Genomic DNA, 19344 nt, shown 5'->3' on the forward strand with positions numbered 1-19344 from the left:
ATTATGCCTTACCTGATAATTTTCTTTCTTTTAGTCATAGCAGATGAATCCAAAGTCCTGCCCTCATTTTTCTGATTGCGGTACGAGTCAGTGTTTGACTCTTGGGAAGTTCTTGCTGCATTCTGTCTTCCTTTTCTGGGTTATTACAGATGTTTGGCATTCGTGTTGATGCAGTTCGTTTTCATTTGCTGGACCTCTGTGAGAAAGGAGAACTGTTGTGTACTAATTCCTTCTGCTTTGTTGCAAGATATACTGACTGACCAAGGAGCATTTCCCTATCATCAAGCCAATCAATCCATAGACTGGTGGGTTGTGTCCATCTACCAGCAGGTGGAGGGAGGACTACCCAGAGGAGTACCCTGCGCTCAAATACCTGGATGTTAGACGGGTCATCATCAGATACTTGGAAGTGACCAATGATTTCTGGAAGTCGGATCATCTGTTCGTGCTGTTCGCAGGCCCTCGTAAGGGTCTGCAGGCATCTAACCTACGGTGGCACGTTGAGTGAAGGAGATGATCGCGTCAGCTTATGTGGCGGCAGGGAAGATTCCGCCTATTCAGCTGAAGGCACACTCTACTAGAGCTCAAGCAGCCTCGATGGCGGAGTCCAGATCTGTCCCCTTGGAAGAGATTTGCAGAGCGGCTACTTGGTCGTTGGCTCATACCTTCTCACGACACTACCGCTTGGATGTGGCTACTCGGGCCGAGGCCCAGTTTGGGGCTTCAGTTTTGCGTTCAGGGATTTCCATGTCCTGCCCTGGGTGAGTACTGCTTCGTTACATCCCACCAGTCTATGGATTGATCGGCTTGATGATAGGGAAGATAAAATTATGTATCATACCTGATAATTTTCTTTCCCTTAATCATAGCCGATCAATCCATAGCCCCTCCCAGATATCTGTATTGTTGGCGTTCTGGTTATATTTCAGGTTCAAGTTCAGTCTTCATTTCCTGTTCACGAGGACTTCGTGTTCAAGTTCTTCCAATTGAAGTCTCTTCGAGTTGAGACGATTTTGTGTTACAGTGAGCTGCTGCTTCCTCTCCCCCTGTTGCGGCGGTGGCTGGATTGATAACCAAATAATGCCGGCGCTCCCTCCCGCTTCGTGCGGCTGTAGGGTAGCTTTGTATCCCTCCCGCTTCGGCGGTGTTAGGGTAAGCCAGCTCCTCCCGCGGTTGCGGTAGCAGGATAAGCCAGTTCCCCCCGCGTTGGCGGGTGTGGTTTCCCGCCCACCGCCCCGGCGGTGGTGCGCTGGAATATTTCCGCTCCCCCGCTTCGGCGGTGGTGAGCTGGGCAGAGTGTCCCTTTGTGGGTGTAATTCTGTAATGCTGAGTCCTGCGGATGGAGCTTTTATATCGACATACTGAGGAATTTCCGGTAGCACATGACCACATATAGGGAGGCAAAAGATTGCTCTCTATCTCCACCTGCTGGTAGATGGACACAACCCACCAGTCTATGGATTGATTGGCTATGATTAAGGGAAAGAAAATGATCAGGTATGATACATAATTTTACCTTCATCCTACAAGACAAAGTTCAATGCTCTCTATTTCCACCTGCTGGTAGATAGTCATAACCCACAAGTCTATTGATTCATCTGCTGCTACTAAAGAAAAGAAAATTGTCAGGTAAAACTTTTTTCCATCATCTAGCATTTCAGCTGCAGCATTCTGAAGAAGTTGAAAATATGATGTAATCCCTTAATTGTTGGTCCCTTACAGCACTGCACAACTAATTAAGCCCAGAAAGACTGAACAGGGTCAAAAATGCAAACAATAGAAATGTGATTCTTCTGGAATTCGTTCATTAAAAACTTATTACCTGTAGATACCACAGCTTGCAAAATTCAAAATCTTTATGTTGTTTCTTTACTGTCAATGGTTTTAACTAGAGCCATACCGAATAGCATATTTTACTATTCGTCTGAATACGAATAATGCAAAATATTATTCGACTGAATATGAATAAGCATTGAGCTTTAACGTAAGAAATAATAAAAGCAACAATGTGAAATCAGAGAGAGTGTTTATTTCAGTAGGCTTTAGCTCAGTAGAGTGCTGGATTATTTGTGTTTGAATTTAAATCGCTATTCAGTTGTATACGGGTAGTTGGAGCCAAATTGAATCAGATATGAATATTCGGTACAGCCCTAGTTTTAACTGCAAGCAAACAGACATAATTGGATTCAGTATTTAGATTGGACCATATGATTGTAATGTGGTAACAGCGAGTTTGGAATTGTACCTTCGAGATACGTGAAATTTGACTGGGATTGACACCATATTCTTTAGCAATAGATGTTTGATTTTATAATTTTTTAAGAACTTCTATTTGTTCAGCCAGTGTTAAAATCTTACAGTTGCGCGATGACGACTCCATCATCAGCCATTGTTGCCTGCGTGTAGGCGCATATCTTGACATCAGTGCTGTCTTCAGCTGTTTGTAGATCATAATCAACAGCTACGTAGCGATGGAACTCCTCTTCAGTAACACCGGCTAGGATGTCAATAACCTCTTCATCTGACGCGTTTGCAACAGCTGCATCTGTTTCGTCCCTCTCCACATCCTTAACAAAGCTTGGCTGCTTGTAGCAGTTCACAATGGTTGCCTGTGTAACATGATTCCAGGCTTCTTTCTGCATATGTAGGGAATCCAACAGTGATAGATTATGAGCCAGTTCAACAGCACGTATGGTCATCCATAACGCTCATCAGACGACGTAGCACAAGAGCCCGATAATGTTGTTTGAAGTTGACTATTATGCCCTGATCCATAGGTTGGATCAGAGAGGTAGTGTTTGGTGGCAGGAAAACCACCTTGACGTTAGACAGCCTGACATCATCCCTGTGTGCAGCACAATTATCACAAAGCAGCAAAATCTGACGCTTTTTTGCTTCCATTCTAGTGTCTAACTTCTTTAGCTACTGCTTCCAAATTTCCCCAGTCATCCATGAATTTGCGTTAGCCTCGTATGACACAGGAAGTCGCTTAACTTTCTTGAAGCAACTGGGCTGCTTGCTCTTTCCAATGACGAGAGGTTCCAACTTCTCACTCCCATCCGTATTGCAGCAAAGGAGGATCATCAGTTTTACCTCCAGTAGTTTCAGCATGTTTGAATGCAAGTGTTCCATCAGGAATCGCTCACCAGTAGAGACCGTTTTCGTCAGCATTGAAAATGTCACGAGGTGCAAACTCGTTCAAGATGGTAGGAAGAACTGAAACAACCCAACTTTCAGCACTAAAGTCATCAGCGTCTTGTTTCTCACCACGCTGTTTCTTGAATTGTATGCTGTTCCTCGCCTTCCATATTATCAACCATCCAACAGTGGCCTCGAATTCAGTTAGTCCAAGACTTTCATCTAGCTGGTTAGCTTTCTCCATAAGCAGTGGACTACTGACAGGAAACTGCTCCTGACTCGAGAGAACCACCGAAGAAGAGCATCTTCTACCTCAGCTTTTCCCGTCCGTTTTCGTTTCCGTTGTGGATTTGTATTGTTTTGCCAGTCCTTCAGAAGCTGGTCTTTCTGCTTCAAGAAACGTGAAATTTGACTGGGATTGACACCTTATTCTTTAGCAATAGATGCTTGACTTGTTTTCTAATTTTTTAAGAACTTCTATTCGTTCAGCCAGTGTTAAAGTCTTACAGTTCTGCCGCGACGACGACAACGACCCCGGTGTACGCTTTAACAACATTCTTTTGCTTATTTTGCCTGTGGCAGTTAAAGAGGTAGTAAATTTGAAATCTCGTTGGTTGTCACGCTCCAGTTGGCTTCCATATTTTTTATGCGCGCGCTTATGCGGAGTCTTTCCTGCAGAGGAGCGGTCTTAAACCATGCATATAAGCGAATCTTGCACTTATCAGTGGTGTGCTAAACCGATGTTTGTCCCCATAGAAATTGATGGCGACAAAAATGGGACCGAAGTACGGCATGCAGTTAAACAGAGCATGCTCTTATCCGACGTGCACTTAAATGGAGTGCACTGTACTTGTGTTAGAATGCTGTGTGCTGAAGCTTAGTGTGCCATTCAAACACCTTGCTGCTGAGTGATGTGTGACATAAAATATAGCACATCATCCCACTAATATCCCTACAGCAGGGGCGTATCTGGAATCCGGCGGTAGGGGGGGCCAGAGCCAGAGAGGGGGGGCACATTTTTGCCTCCCTTTTCCCCCCCCCCCCCCCGCCGCCTCTCTCCACCCCCTCCCCGCCGTCAACCCTCCCCCGTTGCTTACTTTTGCTGGCGGGGGGCCCCAACCCCCGCCAGCCGAGGTCCGACCCGCAATCTCCATATTTCGTCTTCCTCCGTGGCCATGTGCTTCAAGGAAGTAACGCTGCAGTGCTGATTGGTTGAATCCCGAACTGGATTCAACCAATCAGCACTGCAGCGTTACTTCCTTGAAGCACATGGCCACGGAGGAAGACGAAATATGGAGATTGCGGGTCGGACCTCGGCTGGCGGGGGTTGGGGCCCCCCGCCAGCAAAAGTAAGCAGCGGGGGAGGGTTGACGGGGAGGGGGGCCAGGGCGAAATCTGCGGGGGCCCAGGCCCCTGTGGCCCCACGCAGATACGCCCCTGCCCTACAGTAAAGCATGGTGCTGGCAGCAGTGATATTGGGGGTGCTTTGCAGTAATAGGGATAGGGAGGCTTGTACAGATTGAGAGGAAAGATGGATGGTGCAAAATAATGGCAGATTCTGAAGGAAAACCTGTTTCAGTCATATACCTGGTACTGGGGAGGAGACTATTATTTTAGCAGGACAGTGATCCTAAGTACAAAGCAACAGAGAAAATGGCAAAAAGAAAGTAAATGTCCTCAAGTGACCCTATAGATGTTCAAACTTGAATCCAAAGATGCAAAGAGAAATACAGCTAGCAAAAGCACAGGTGGAAGAAAAAATGGCTAGAGATGTAAAGAGGTGACAAGACTCTTCAGGTATATTGGAAAAAGGAGAAAGACTAGAAATGGAATTGTGAGACTGAATGATACAGAGAACCACTATTTGGAAAGTGATGAGGAAAAAGTGGATATGCTAAGCAGATTCCTGGGGCAGGACCTCAGTTGGATAACATGTATATGGGGAATGGAGTAGATATCAATACCATTCATGGAAGAAAGTATTTACTAGCCACTTGAAAAACTGAAAATAGACAAGGCAGTGGGACTGGACAAGAACTCTACCAGGATATTGAGGGAGTTCAGAGAGGTTCTGGTAGGTTCTTGTTAAAAGATTTGTGTAATAAATCCTTGAAAAAGGAGAGGTTCTATGGGATTGGAGGAGAGCGAATGCGGTCCCTCTTCACAAAAGTGGTAACAGCAAAGAAACTGGAAACTACAGGCCAGTGTCTCACTTTAGTGGTTAGAAAAATAATGGAATCTCTGGTTCTAAAAAGAATAGTGAACTTCCTGGAATCCAGTGGGTTACAAGATTCAAAGCAGCACAGTTTTAGCAAGAGAAAATTGTGCCAAACAAATCTGATTTCTTTGGGTGACCAGAGAATTGGATAGATTACTTACGTTAGATGTAGTGTACCTGGATCTCAGCAAATCCTTTGACATGATTCTTCATAGGAGGCTCATTAATAAACTTAGCAGGCTGAAGTTAGGACCCAAAGTGGTGAACTGCAGGGCCGCTGAGAGACAAAGCTGGGCCTGGGGAAAAAACCTTCAGGTCTCTCCCCTCCCCTCTCCGTCATTGTTACCCCACCACCGCTGCTCTCCCCCTGGCCACTGCTGCTTTTCTCCCCTCCCTTCCTCCTCCCTGCTGATCTTCCTTGCCACTTCTGCTTTTCTCTCCTCACTTACTACTACTACTACTACTACTATTTAGCATTTCTATAGCGCTACAAGGCGTACGCAGCGCTGCACAAACATAGAAGAAAGACAGTCCCTGCTCAAGGAGCTTACAATCTAATAGACAAAAAATAAATAAAGTAAGCAAATCAAATCAATTAATGTGAACGGGAAGGAAGAGAGGAGGGTAGTGCAGCCGGCAGCAATTTGAGCTATACAGGAAGTTGCAGTAGAGAGGGTGGAACGCGGCAGAAGGAAGGCCACAGAGATGGCCTCTGACTGTGAATCGCTGGAAGCTACAGGATCCTGTAGGTGAGATGTGCGTGGAGGAACAGATTTTTTTTACTGCAGGAACAAAACTTTTTACCGTTCCCGCGGGGCGGTAAAAAGTTTTGATCCTGTATCTGCGGTGATTATCGGTGCTTTCCGAAGGCCTGGTGCCAGGCCCTCCTTGGAGGCCAGGCCCGGGGAATTTTGCTCCCCTCCCCACCCCCCACCCATGCGTGGTAGCCCTTTTGAACTGGATATTTTATTTATTAGGATTTATTTACTGCCTTCTTGAAGGAATTCACTCAAGGCGGTGTACACTATGAATAGATCAGACATGAGCAATAGGCAATTACAGCAGTAAAAATATTCAAATAACAAAAAGTATGTCATAGTATACTACTTCGTATAATATGAGCTGGAGAGGATACTCCTTATATCATCCAACTATATAGTCCCCTTCAGAAAATCACTACTTTATTACAGCTTTTAATATCTGACTACATACATCATGCTCTTATCCAGCGTAGAGAAATAAGAGTATGTAAAAATGGAAAACATGGAGGAAAAAGCCCCAGAAGGGAAGCTCCTACTTGATGTGGCAATTAGCCTTCTGTATCAAGAAGCATACATTCTCATCATAGGCAAAAAAACTCCATCCTCCATTAATTATTCATTTTAACTCAATTTTTATTGGTATGTATCTTTTAATTGCAAAACTTATCTGTACTTGTTGCTCAGCTGCTCAGCGTTATCAATGTGCCACGGCCATACAGATAAGTTTTGCTATTAAAAATTATAATGAATAATTAATGGAGGATGGAGGGTTTTTTGCCTATGATGTGAATGAAGTCAAAATAGGTGACAAAATTCAAAAAAATGTGTGAGACACAAAGGGTCCCTAAATTGAAAGAGGTTAGTATAAAAACAAAACTTAACACATCAACAACTATGAGTTCATTTATGCTGGGCGGGAGTGGTACATAGATTGCAAATCCAGCAGTGGAGAAGTGAGGCCAGTTCCGGACATTCTACGGTCTGTCTCTTGTATAAGGCAGGACAGATCAGGATGGGCAGAAGTGGCTTTTGATACCATTTCCAGTAGTTGGAAGAAGGGCCAGTGCTGGGTAGACTTTTATGGTCTGAGCCCTAAAAATGGGATGGATGGATCAGTATCAAGGATGTGTACCACATGTGTCATACTATGAGTGCTTGTGCTGTGTATCTCATTGGGGATGGGGAAGATATGTTAAAGTGGAATTTAACAAGTAGAATGTTAATACTATTGGATTGTTATTTCAATCATGAATGATAATGGGCTGACTGGATGGACTATGCAAGTCTTTTATCTGCTCTCAAGTACTATGTTACTATATATTAAAAAAAGGAAATATAGGCTATTGTGATAGGTTTTTGAAGGAAATTGTTGGAATATTTGTCACTGCTTATTTTCAAACCAAGAACTATTTTTTGTTAACATGTAATATTCTGTTTGCTTATTCTGTAGGGTATTAACTCTGGTCCACCTTCATCCCCAATACCTACTAAAGATATGAAGAATAAGGCTGTACTTTGCAAACCTTTGTCAATGACAAAAGCTACTTACTGTAAACCTCATGTGCAGACAAAATCTTGTCAGACAGGTATAGTGTCAATACTTTATCCTTGCTAGTTTAAAATTTATTTGTACCAGGAAAACATGATTTTTCATTATCAAGTTGCAAGGTTGTCCTCATTTTAAATGTGGTTTTTCTTAATATTTTTGTCATTGTAGATGAAGATATGACAACACAGTATGTCCCAGTGCCTATTCCTGTACCTGTGTATGTACCAGTGCCAGTACACATGTATAGTCAGAACATTCCTATTCCTACAGCAGTTCCTGTTCCAGTAAGTTTGGTTAGGGATGGCTTTTCTTATTTTGTTTGGATGTGTTACTTTGAAGTTGTTTTGTTTGTGAACCCTTGAAGACTTCTTCTATCTCATTTGGTTCAGCCTGATTCACCTCATTTTAATCTGAGAATATTGCTTCTACAGGCACAGTTCATTGTTAACACTGCATATATTTGACCTTTCTACAGTACCTCAAGTCTTTGTGGCGTTCCTAGTACTGGTGGCAACACATCTTCAGAAACAGGAATTCAGATCTTCTACTTTTTCCATTGCTTAACTGGCCGTGCTGTCACAATCTGGAGAAGTTAGGAATTTTAATAAATTTACCCCAAGTTCACTATCTGTACAGCTGAAACTTTATTGTCCATAAGAGCATTATGGAACACTGAAAGAGCAGAATTGTTACCACACGATAGAATCCAAAGTCTATTGAACAGTGTCCAGTTTCTCAGAAATTGAACAGTAGCATGCAGAAAATTGTTGTAGTTGCCACCTTCCAAGCATCTTCAGCGGGCTATTAACCATACTCCATTGGTGGATATAATCTTCCAAACTGTTGAGTTCTTCCCTACCATCAGCCTCAGCATCACTGTTTTATTAAAACAAATGTTTCCAGTATAAGATGTGGGCCCATCTCTGTTGTTAAGCATATACAAGGGTGCTAGCTAAGAAAAAAAAAATTTGTATTAATTGGTGCTAAGAGCAGTGTGCAGTGCAGTGAAAGTGCTTGCCTATCTGCTTAAAAAAAAAAACCTCATCTAAGGCAGACACAGTCAAGTTGCCTAGTATGTAATAGGTCAATCTTGTACCTCTCTTTTTATCTTCCATAAAACAGAATTTGTGATCAGGCATTAACAATAGGAACATTCCTAGTAGCAACATGTTTACCCAGAGTAGAATCAGTTAGACAAACTAAGCTTTCAACCACATGAATGGTCTCTCAATGCCAAAGTGATAATTATGGTGTTCCTAAAATGGGGAACACCCAGATGGGCCCTTTTGCATCCACCGAAATTAAATTGCCTCACTTGTGTTCCAGAAGTCCTAAGAACAGAATAATGCACAATGCCATGACAGAAGGCTTGAAACTAGTAGCCCATATATATTTATCCTTCAGTCCTCTGGTAGCCAGGATATTGTGTAACATTCAAGAGAGTGATGCCATGGTCCTCATAGTGAGGAGAAAAAAAAACAACAAAAAAGGGCAACGACCAAAGAAGTGCCAACCAAGTGATATTTATAAATGTCACAAACAAAAATCAACTACGAAGTCATACAGTCAAGGGCAGTGGAGCACATTTTTGTTTGGGGTTGCCCAAGCTCCACACTCCTAACCACCCCCAACTCCACCCTAGATCCCGCCCCAAGATAATACCATCGATGCTGTCTCCTCTCCAGCCTTCCTCCCATGTTTTCTTTCAATAGACAAGCCTATCAGCAAAGGGTTTTTAAGATAATTCTTTTGCGCAGCACTTCAGAGTCCATAAAAATATATCTAACAATATTTAAATTAGCTTCTTTTGCTGATATTAAAATTTCTTTGTAAAATCCTATCATCACTTAGGAAAAAAAGTACAGTTTACTTTTTTGTACTATGCATAAATTGTACCTAATATATCTGAATGTATCTCACATTGATCTACTACTGAGAAAGGTCAAAGCTAAATCCAAAACCAAAACTAGCATCTCCTATTTACTCTATCTTCCTATATCCCTCTCCATATGCTTCCCAGTGTCCAACATCTCCCTTCTATCTCTGTGCCCCTGTGTTCAAAATATCCCTGTGTTTCCCATGTCTAGCATTTCCCCTCCATCTTCATATACCCCTCCCCATGTTCAGTATCTTCCTTCCATCTCCTATATCATCTGATGTTCAGAATCTCCTGCCTCCCAATACCTACCTCCCATGTGTCCATTTGCACTCTCCTGATCTCTCCCTATATCTAGCATCTGTACTCTTCTCCATCTCTCCTCATGTCCAACTTCTCCCCGTTTACTCTCCACATTCAACATCTTCCCTCCACCTCCCTATGTCCTCATATACCTATAGAACACCCCCCTCCCCCACATTTCTTTCATGAACCTTTGATTCACCTCTCCCCATCTATATCCAACATTCCCTCCAGTCTCCTTATATTCCACCTCCAGGTTCAACATCTTCCATCCCTCCTCCTACCCCTCTGCCTCCAGTCCAACATCTCTTCTTACTCTTCCCTCTCTCTGCAGCTGGGTCCAGCATCTCTTCCCTGCCTCCGAATCAGTTACCTTGTGCTCTCCTTCCTCTACCCTCCTACCTTCTGCCCCAGGTCCAACATCTCCCTCTCCCTCCCTCCCTCTCCTCATCTTCGGGTATAACATCTCTCCTCTCTTCTTGCCCTCTTCCCCAGGTCCAACATCTCTCTCTCCCTCCCTCTTTTCTGCCTCCACTTCCAGGTGCAACATCTCTCCTTTTCTCTCAACCCCCCTTCTCCAGCAGCTCCCCCTCTCTTAAACCTCTCACCTGCCTGCAGTCTGGCAGCTGGCCTCTCGCTTAACCACCCCTGAAGTCCAGCAGCTTTCCCATCACTCGCCCACCCCCCCCCCCCCAATTCTTCAGCTCTTCTCTCTCAACCCCCCCCCCCCCAGCACTTGTGAGTCAACAGCTCCCCTTTCAACCATACAGGTCCAGCAGCTTCCCCCGTTCTCACCCCCACCACGATCTGGTAGTTTCCCTCTCCAAGACCCCCTCAAATGAACTTGGGGAAAATCCACTACTTATTCCTAGGATAAGCAACATAAAATCTATTGTACTTTTTGGGGATCTTGCCAGGTACTTGTGAACTGGATTGGCCACTGTTAGAAACAGGATGCTGGGGTTGATGTATAAACCTGGAGGATGTAATGGGGCAGTTCTACAAATGGAAGAGTAGCAAATCTCCTGGACCGGATGATATTCATCCCAGAGAACTGATAGAACTGAAAAATGAACTTGAGTAACTATTGTTAGTAATATACAATTTATTTTAAAATTGGTTGTGGTACCGGAAGATTGGAGGGTGGCCAATGTAACGCAGATTTTTTAAAAAAGGTTCCAGAGGAGATCCAGGAAATTATAGACCGGTGAGCCTGATGTTGGTGCCAGGCAAAATGGTAGAGACTATTATAAAAAAAAAAATTACAGAGCATATTCGAAAGCATGGATTAATGAGACAAAGCCAACATGGATTTAGTGAAGGGAAATCTTGCCTCACCAATCTATTACACTTCTTTGAAGGGGTGAACAAACATGTGGATAAAGGTGAGCCGGTTGACACTGTGTATCTGGATTTTCAAAACGTGTTTGACAAAGTACCTCATGAAAGACTCCAGAAGAAACTGGAGAGTCATGGGATAGGAGGTAGTGTCCTATTGTGTATTAAAAACTGGTTAAAAGATAGAAAACAGAGAGTAGGGTTACATGGTCAATATTCTCAATGGAAAAGGGTAGTTAGTGTTGTTCCTCAGGGGTCTGTGGTGGGACTGCTGCTTTTTAACATATTTATAAATGACCTAGAGATGGGAGTAACTAGTGAGGTAATTCAATTTGCTGACAACAAAAGGGAGGAAGTGACGTCACCGGGAAGTATGGCTGCCTAATAGCCAAGCTCCCGATAACCTGCAGCTTTAAGTTATAATTCCCCGGTTACCGGCGCTCGGTTTGGGTTGAATCGAGGTGCCAAGAAAGATCTGAGGGTGAGTGGCTGGACGAGGCAATGCAGAAACGGGCTGAGTCGGTCAGCCTCTCTCAATTTGCTTTTGCTAGTAGCTCAGGTAAAAAGCACATGGCAGTGCAACAGGGAGAGACCGCAGAGGAGCAGGACCTGTTGGAGGCTCATCTTCAGGGGATCTGTTCTCGACACAGGATCGGGCTGACCCTGAGGTAGGAGGCTTCCCAGAGCTGCGTTCTTGGCTACAAGAAATCCGATCGGACCTGAAGGTGGTTCGATCTGAATTGGCTACACTGGGGGCTGACTTGAGGGGCGAAATAAAGGAACTGGGCCATAGAGTGGAAGAAGTAGAAGGCCGGCTCGACGAGCACTCAGAGGGTATGGGATCTTTGGATCGGCAGCTTACAGATGTCCGCATAGGATAACAGCAAATGGCTGATAAGCTGGAAGATTTAGAGAATCGGAGCAGACGCAAAAATTTACAGTTCCAAGGCATCCCGGAAACCCCAACTTACCAAGATAGTGAATCAGTGGTTCAACGAGTGGTTAGTGCGCTGCTGTCAGATTCGGACTCACCCATTGCCCTGGAGAAGGTAATTCTGGAAAGATCCCACCGAGCCATGGGACCACAAAGGAAAAACCTTTCCAAAGACATTATAGCTTGTTTCCAAGACTTCAAATTGAAGGACCGGGTTATGCGAGCAGCACATCAAGCTGATGATTTCAAATAGGACACATATAATGTGGAGATATATCAAGACTTAGCATCTGCCACTTTGAAAAGGCGGGCTGAACTAAAACTGGTTACCTTCAAACTTCGCGATATGGGCATCCGGTACAGGTGGAGACACCCCTTTGCTTTGGTGTTCTACGAAGATGGGAAAATGCATCTGTTTCGGAGGCGTGAGAGGTCGTACCAGAGGGAGACCTGCCAGCAACACCAAGGCCGTCTGGAGAGTCCCGATCTGAGTCTGCCCTGAGATCTCGCCCGAAGTGGCAGCGAGTGGGGCACAAGCGTTTGCAGCGACAGCAATCAGCCGGCCACCTCAACTGAAGAAGGGCCTGGAGAAGATTAGGTGGGTATACCTTGCATGGACATTGACAGGGACCCTTGATTGGGTGTTTTGTTCTTTGTTATATATGAAGGAAATGGTTTGATTGTTAAGGCTGGAAAGGGGCCGGTTGATGTTTGGGGATGTTGTAGGGTCACTCTCCTCTCTTAAAGCACCTATTCTGTAATGGATGGATTGCTATGGTTTAGCAGGGGTTGGATAGGGTGGGGGGGAGGGAGGGGGAAAATTTATGGAAAATGAGGGGAAATGTTAAGAAAAGGGGTGGTAGGATATGGGGCATGGGGTTCTGTATGGGTACGGGAGGGATTGAAATGGAGGTTGAATGGAGGAAGGGGGAGGTGGAATTGGGATGGGAGTGGAGGGGGGTAGGAGTGGTCCAAGTGGGGTGAGAAAATTGTCAAGATGTCAGCTCTGAAATTAATGCTCCTTAATGTTAGGGGCCTAAATGTGTATATGAAGCGCCAGCTGCTATTTCGGGAGCTGGTCCGCTTAAAGGTGGACATAGCCTTGATTCAAGAGACACATCTCAAGCCACAGCATGAACGCCTGCGTCAGCATCATAAATACCCCTATATATATTTTGCATCTAATCGTATGGGGGGTAAGACAGGGTTTTGATAGCGTTTAATGACTCTCATCCTTGACATATTGAAAAAATCATTCGAGATATAGGAGGTTGGTTTATATTAATAGTGGTTTCAGTGGGGACACATAGATACACTATAGTAAATGTCTATGGCCCTAATACGGATCATAAGGAATTTTTTCATCAGTTGGATCAGCTATTGCTGGCACATGGGGAGGGGTCGATGATAATTGAGGGGGATTTTAATCTTACATTCAACCCCCGGTTGGATAACTCAACTCCAAAAATACAATATGCCCAACAGGGTCGTTCAATGCTTCACGCATTTTTGACTAGATGGTACCTGATTGATTTTTGGCGTCACGCGAACCCTATACAGAGAGAATACACGTACTTCTCTCCGGTTCATCGCTCTTATTCCTGTATAGATTTTTGGTTAGGAGATGCTTCAATACTTCCCTGCATCTCTTTCAGCAAATAGCGTCACGCACATGGTCAGACCACAATCCGGTTATTCTTTGTCTTCGTCCTCAGAGCCGATCAACAACTACCACATATTGGCACCTGGATGACGCTCTGCTCTCTGAGGTGACAAATGTCCAACAACTGGGGCGCTGGATTAAAGAATATATACAATTAAATGATAATGGGGAGGTTTCAACGGTAGGGTTGTGGGAGGAGTTTAAAGCGGTTATGCGAGGGCACCTTATTGCCTTAAAGGCTCATGTGCGCAAAGAAAAACAGCAAGCAGAAAACTCTTTGCTTGGAGGGGGTGGAGACACTCAGAAGGGCTTACCTCTCGGGCTCTATTCTGCAACAGTTACTAGACCAAGCACATAAACTCCATCAGGAGTTATATGAGCTGCAACTAGCCGATATCTCGGAGCAGCTGCAGAGGGTCCGACAGACGCATTTTGAATTTGGGAACAAAGCAAGTAGACTTTTAGCCCACAAGTTGAAAAAGCAGGCGAGTAAAACACAGATCTCGCATCTGAGGGATGGTAGTGGCGTAATAACTACTACTACTACTACTTATCATTTCTAAAGCACTACTAGACGTACGCAGCGCTGTACACTTGAACACGAAGAGACAGTCCCTGCTCAACACAGCTTACAATCTAATTTGGACAGACAAACAGGACAAACAAGAGATAAGGGATTATTAAAGTGAGGATGATAAAAATAAGAGTTCTGAACAAGTGACTAAGGGTTAGGAGTTAAAAGCAGCATCAAAAAGGTAGTAACCTCAGATCCAGTGGAGTTGCAATCAATGTTTCAGCATTTTTATACTAAACTCTGTACTCCCGACAACCCATCAAAGGAGGATATATCGGCTTTCTTAGGTCAGATCTGTTTACCGAGGTTACTAGTTGGGGCCCAACAAAGACTATCTAGACCTGTTGAGCTTGATGAAATCTTAGAAGCAATTAAGGCTTTGGCTCCTTCCAAGTCTCTGGGGCCGGATAGCTTTACGAATAAGTTTTATAAGACTTTCAGTGGGCTCTTGGCTCCTCTATTGTTGAGGGTGTTTAATTCACTGCAGGAGGCACAGACACTTCCGGAGACCTGGAATATGGCCCTTATCACAGTCCTGCCTAAACCGGGCAAAGACCCACAGCTTTGTGGCTCCTATAGGCCGATCTCCTTACTGGGGGTGGACTATAAGATTTTCACCAAGATATTGGCCTCTCATTTGCAATATTACCGTCCACTTTTAGTGCAGGAGGATCAGGCGGGGTTTGTTCAAGGGCGCCAACATCCGTTGAGTGCTTCACCTTATCCAGTACGCTCACTTCTCGAAAACTCCCATGTGCTTACTATCATTAGATGCCGAGAAGGCGTTTGAAAGGGTGCATTGGCCCTTATTTGCAGTAGTGGAAAAGATGGACATTTAGGGAAGTTTCCTTCATTGGCTACATCTTTTATATAAGGGGCCCAGGGCAGCTGTATGTGTAAATGGTAGTCACTCCCCTCGGTTCCCCCTGTATCGGTTAACTCAACAGGGTTGTGCTTTATCCCATCTTCTATTTGCAATGGTGATTGAACCTCTGGTTATCTACATTTGTACCAACAAAAAGAAGGTCCAAGTCTCCCACAAAAAACACATAAGACAACAAAGAGAGCGGAAGGAAAACCAAAATAGACTAGATAAAAACCATAAAGAGTAAGAACACCAAAGAAGTTTATTAGGACCCTACACGGTCCGTGTTTCGGCCAACCGGCCTTCTTCAGGGGTCTAAAATCAAACAAAATATAACAAAATGTGTGCAGTCTTATGCATATATAAATACAAATATAGAAATGGAATCATACAATTCAAATATATCAAAAACATAAAACAAGGTTAAAAACAAAAACATCTAAAAACACATGGGAAACCAGTGTCATTTGAGAATATGGGATACCCTCATCCAATGCATTTCAATATCGCCAATTGCGAGACTTCATCCTTAGACGAGCAAAGGGGGAATTAAATTTAGTAGAAACGCAATTGGAAAGGAAGGGGGGGATATCGAGAATATATAAGGCACTGCTTCAGCAGACTACACCGGTTATCTACTATACACAAGTGGGAAAAGGCATTGGGTGTATCTTACGGTTACACAGAGTGGGAAAAGGTGTGCCAATCCCTGCTTAAGGTATCGGTGTCCAGTTCCTTGGTAGAGAATGGGTACAAGATACTTCATTGCTGGTATTACACTCCCAAAAGATTAGCTAGAATGTTTAAGGGGGGGGGGGGGTCGGCCTTGTGCTGGCATCAATGTGGAGGGGAGGGGGATATGTATCATGTTTGATGGTCCTGTCCCTCAGCACAAGAGTTCTGGACTAAAGTTTTAATCTTTATATTGAATCTGACAAAGATTAGTTACCCAATGAAAATGGAGCATTGTCTTTTACATGTTAAACCACATGGTGTGAACTCAAACATTCACCGGTTAGTGACACAGGTGTTTGTGGCTAGCAAGCTGGTTCTGGCGGCAGCATGGCAACAACTGTCTCTGCCTGACTTAGCGGTGATAAAACGCAAGCTGGACTATATTCATTTGATGTCTAAACTTACAGTGTTGTGTACAGACGCTATAATAGCTTATCACCACATCTGGGACCCATATATTTTATGGTCCTCTCACTCTGGAATGGCTTCAACCGAACCTCAGAAGGGGGGAGGGGGTGACTGGGAATATCAAGACACAAAAAAAAGAATAAGGTAAAGCAATGTTTTGATGTCTGTTGTACCTTTTACCTGAATCAAGTATGTGGATGGTTAATATGTTGTATTGTTCTAAGGCAGAAGTTTCAATAAAACTATAAATAAATTGGGGAAAAAAATTTGCCGACAACAAAAAGTTATTCAAAGTCATTAAATCACGTGAGGATTGTGAAAAATTGCAAGAGGACCTTACGAGACTGGGAGACTGGGCGTCTAAATGGCAGATGACGTTTAATGTGAGCAAGTGCAAAGGGATACTTGTGGGAAAGAGGAACCCGATTTATAGCTACATCATCAAGGTTCCACGTTAGGAGTCACATACTAAAAAAGTGATCTAGGTGTCGTCGATGATATGTTGATACCTTCTGCTCAGAGTGCTGCAGTGGCTAAGAAAGCAAATAGAATGTTAGGTATTATTAGGAAAGGAATGGAAAACAAAAATGAGGACATTATAATGCCTTTTTCTCCAAGGACAAGCAGGCTGATATTCTCACATGTGGGTGGCGTCACGTCAGCCCCGGAGGATTTTCAAGCAAAAATCACCAAAAGTCTCTTCTAGAGCGTTCCATACGCGAGACGATCACACCGCGCACGATTTCCTGTCCCGCCACGCGGATACGCTCCTGAGGTGACACGGAGTTCCTTTTCGGGTGCTTCGCGTTTACCTCGCTTCGGGGGAAAGTTCTTTTCTTTTTCATATGAACGTCTTTTCCGTTCCTTAATTGTTTTAAAACTGAAAAAAAAAACCTCACCTTTATTTCCTCAGTTTTTTCCTCATAAGTTTTCTTTCTCTTCCGTCGCGACCGTGTTAGGTCGCTCGGTTGGGGTTTTTTCTTCTTCCCTTGTTTGTCAATTTGACAAAATCGCGTCTTTTAATTTAGCGGACGAAGTTTTTCCCGCCATGTCATCGAAGACGCCCAGCGGCTTCAAGCCATGCACCCACTGCAACCGGACTATCTCGGGCACTGATCCACACTCCTGGTGCCTTCAGTGCCTCGGGCCTGACTATCTTCCGGAGAAATATAAGTTATGTCTTAAAATGAAAAGACATACTCAAATCTCCAGGGAGGCCCAGAGAAAACCCCTTTTTGGGTCCAGTACCTCGGCGTCAGTACCGGAGGCATCGGTACCGTCGACGTCAGCGCTGGCATCGGGAGACCAGGTGAAGGCTGCTAAAAGAACGATGCACACTGGGAGTAGTGATGTATCAAGCGGGTGTCCGCCTTTTTCGCAGGGAAGAGCTTCCCTCCCTGATAGGGCTTTTGAGGTTTTGGCCATTTCCCCCCCTGTATCGTCAGGGGGAACAGGTCCGGTGCCCTCTATTATGTCTGGCACCAAATGCCCACCTCGTTCCTTTCATGTGCATGAGGCCATGAAGATCCTTATTTTGGCGCAGTGGGATACACCGGGCAGTTTAGTTAATTTTGCTTAGAGGTATGTCGCGTCTTTACGTGCTACCTGCTCCTGACTTAGACTTGCTGAATGTCCCTACAGTGGATTCCTTAATCACAGCGGTCACTAAGAAAACCACTCTCCCTGTGGAAGGTAGCACGGCGCTCAAGGACCCTCAGGATCGTAAGTTGGAAACTTGCTTGAAGCTAGCCTTTGAAGTGGTGGCCCTTTCCCTGCAGGCCTCAGTTTGTGGCTCCTATGTGGCGCAGGCATGCTTATCGTGGGTACAGAAAGCCTCTCCGGAAGATCTCGTGGCTGTTTTGCCGGCCTTGGAGTCCGGTTTAGCCTTCCTTGCGGATCTTCTTTATGATCTTTTGAGGACTTCGGTGAAGGAGGTTTTCCTAGCGGTCACCGTGCGTTGCTGGCTGTGATTGCAGCATTGGGCTGCAGATATGGCCTCTGTCACGTTTAGCAAGGCTTCCTTTTAGGGGAAAGCTTTTGTTTGGGACAGACTTAAAACAGATTGTGAAGGATTTCGGTGACTCCAAGGGTGAGTGCCTCCCGGAGGATAGGTCCAAGTTTGTACGACTGGTAGGACCTAGACCTAGTCTGTCCAGGTCGCAGGGCCTCTTTTCAGAGAGCAAGGTCTTCTCAGAGGCCTCAGCCCTTTAGAGGTGACAGGCGGTCCTTTCTTTCCGGTAACAGAAACCAGCCCGCAACCAGATCTGCCCAATGATGGGGCCGTGGTCCATATCCAGCCGGTTATTGGGAGCGGAGTGGACCAGGGTAACATCCGACAAATGGATCTTGGAGGTTATCAGAGACGGCTACAAGTTAGAATTGGCTCGTCCGATAGACTCTTTTCTGGAATCTCCTTGCAAATGTCTCGCCAAGGTGCGAGCCGTTCGACACACCCTCCTCAACTGGTAGTAGTGGCAGCCTATCTACTACTACTACTATTTAGCATTTCTATAGCGCTACAAGGCATACGCAGTGCTGCACAAACATAGAAGAAAGACAGTCCCTGCTCAAAGAGCTTACAATCTAATAGACAAAAAATAAATAAAGTAATCAAATCAATTAATGTGAACGGGAAGGAAGAGAGGAGGGTAGGTGGAGGTGAGTGGTTACAAGTGGTTATGAGTCAAAAGCAATGTTAAAGAGGTGGGCTTTCAGTCTAGATTTAAAGGTGGCCAAGGATGGGGCAAGACGTAGGGGCTCAGGAAGTTTATTCCAGGCGTAGGGTGCAGCAAGACAGAAGGCGCGAAGTCTGGAGTTGGCAGTAGTGGAGAAGGGAACAGATAAGAAGGATTTATCCATGGAGCGGAGTGCACGGGAAGGGGTGTAGGGAAGGACGAGTGTGGAGAGATACTGGGGAGCAGCAGAGTGAATACATTTATAGGTTAGTAGAAGAAGTTTGAACAGGATGCGAAAACGGATAGG

General features: G+C 44.6%; 1 protein-coding gene across 1 annotated transcript in view; it reads left to right on the forward strand.

Annotated features, from left to right (window-relative positions):
- ZMYM2 (zinc finger MYM-type containing 2) overlaps positions 1-19344 on the forward strand; it is a 552630-nt gene that overhangs the window by 404604 nt on the left and 128682 nt on the right. Inside the window, exons 16-17 of the mRNA XM_030202393.1 lie at positions 7568-7703; positions 7835-7950. Coding sequence (XP_030058253.1) covers positions 7568-7703; positions 7835-7950 — 252 coding nt within the window. The remainder of the gene's footprint in view (positions 1-7567; positions 7704-7834; positions 7951-19344) is intronic.

This window comes from Microcaecilia unicolor, chromosome 4, assembly GCF_901765095.1.
Source record: "Microcaecilia unicolor chromosome 4, aMicUni1.1, whole genome shotgun sequence".
Classification (NCBI taxonomy): Eukaryota; Metazoa; Chordata; class Amphibia; order Gymnophiona; family Siphonopidae; genus Microcaecilia; species Microcaecilia unicolor.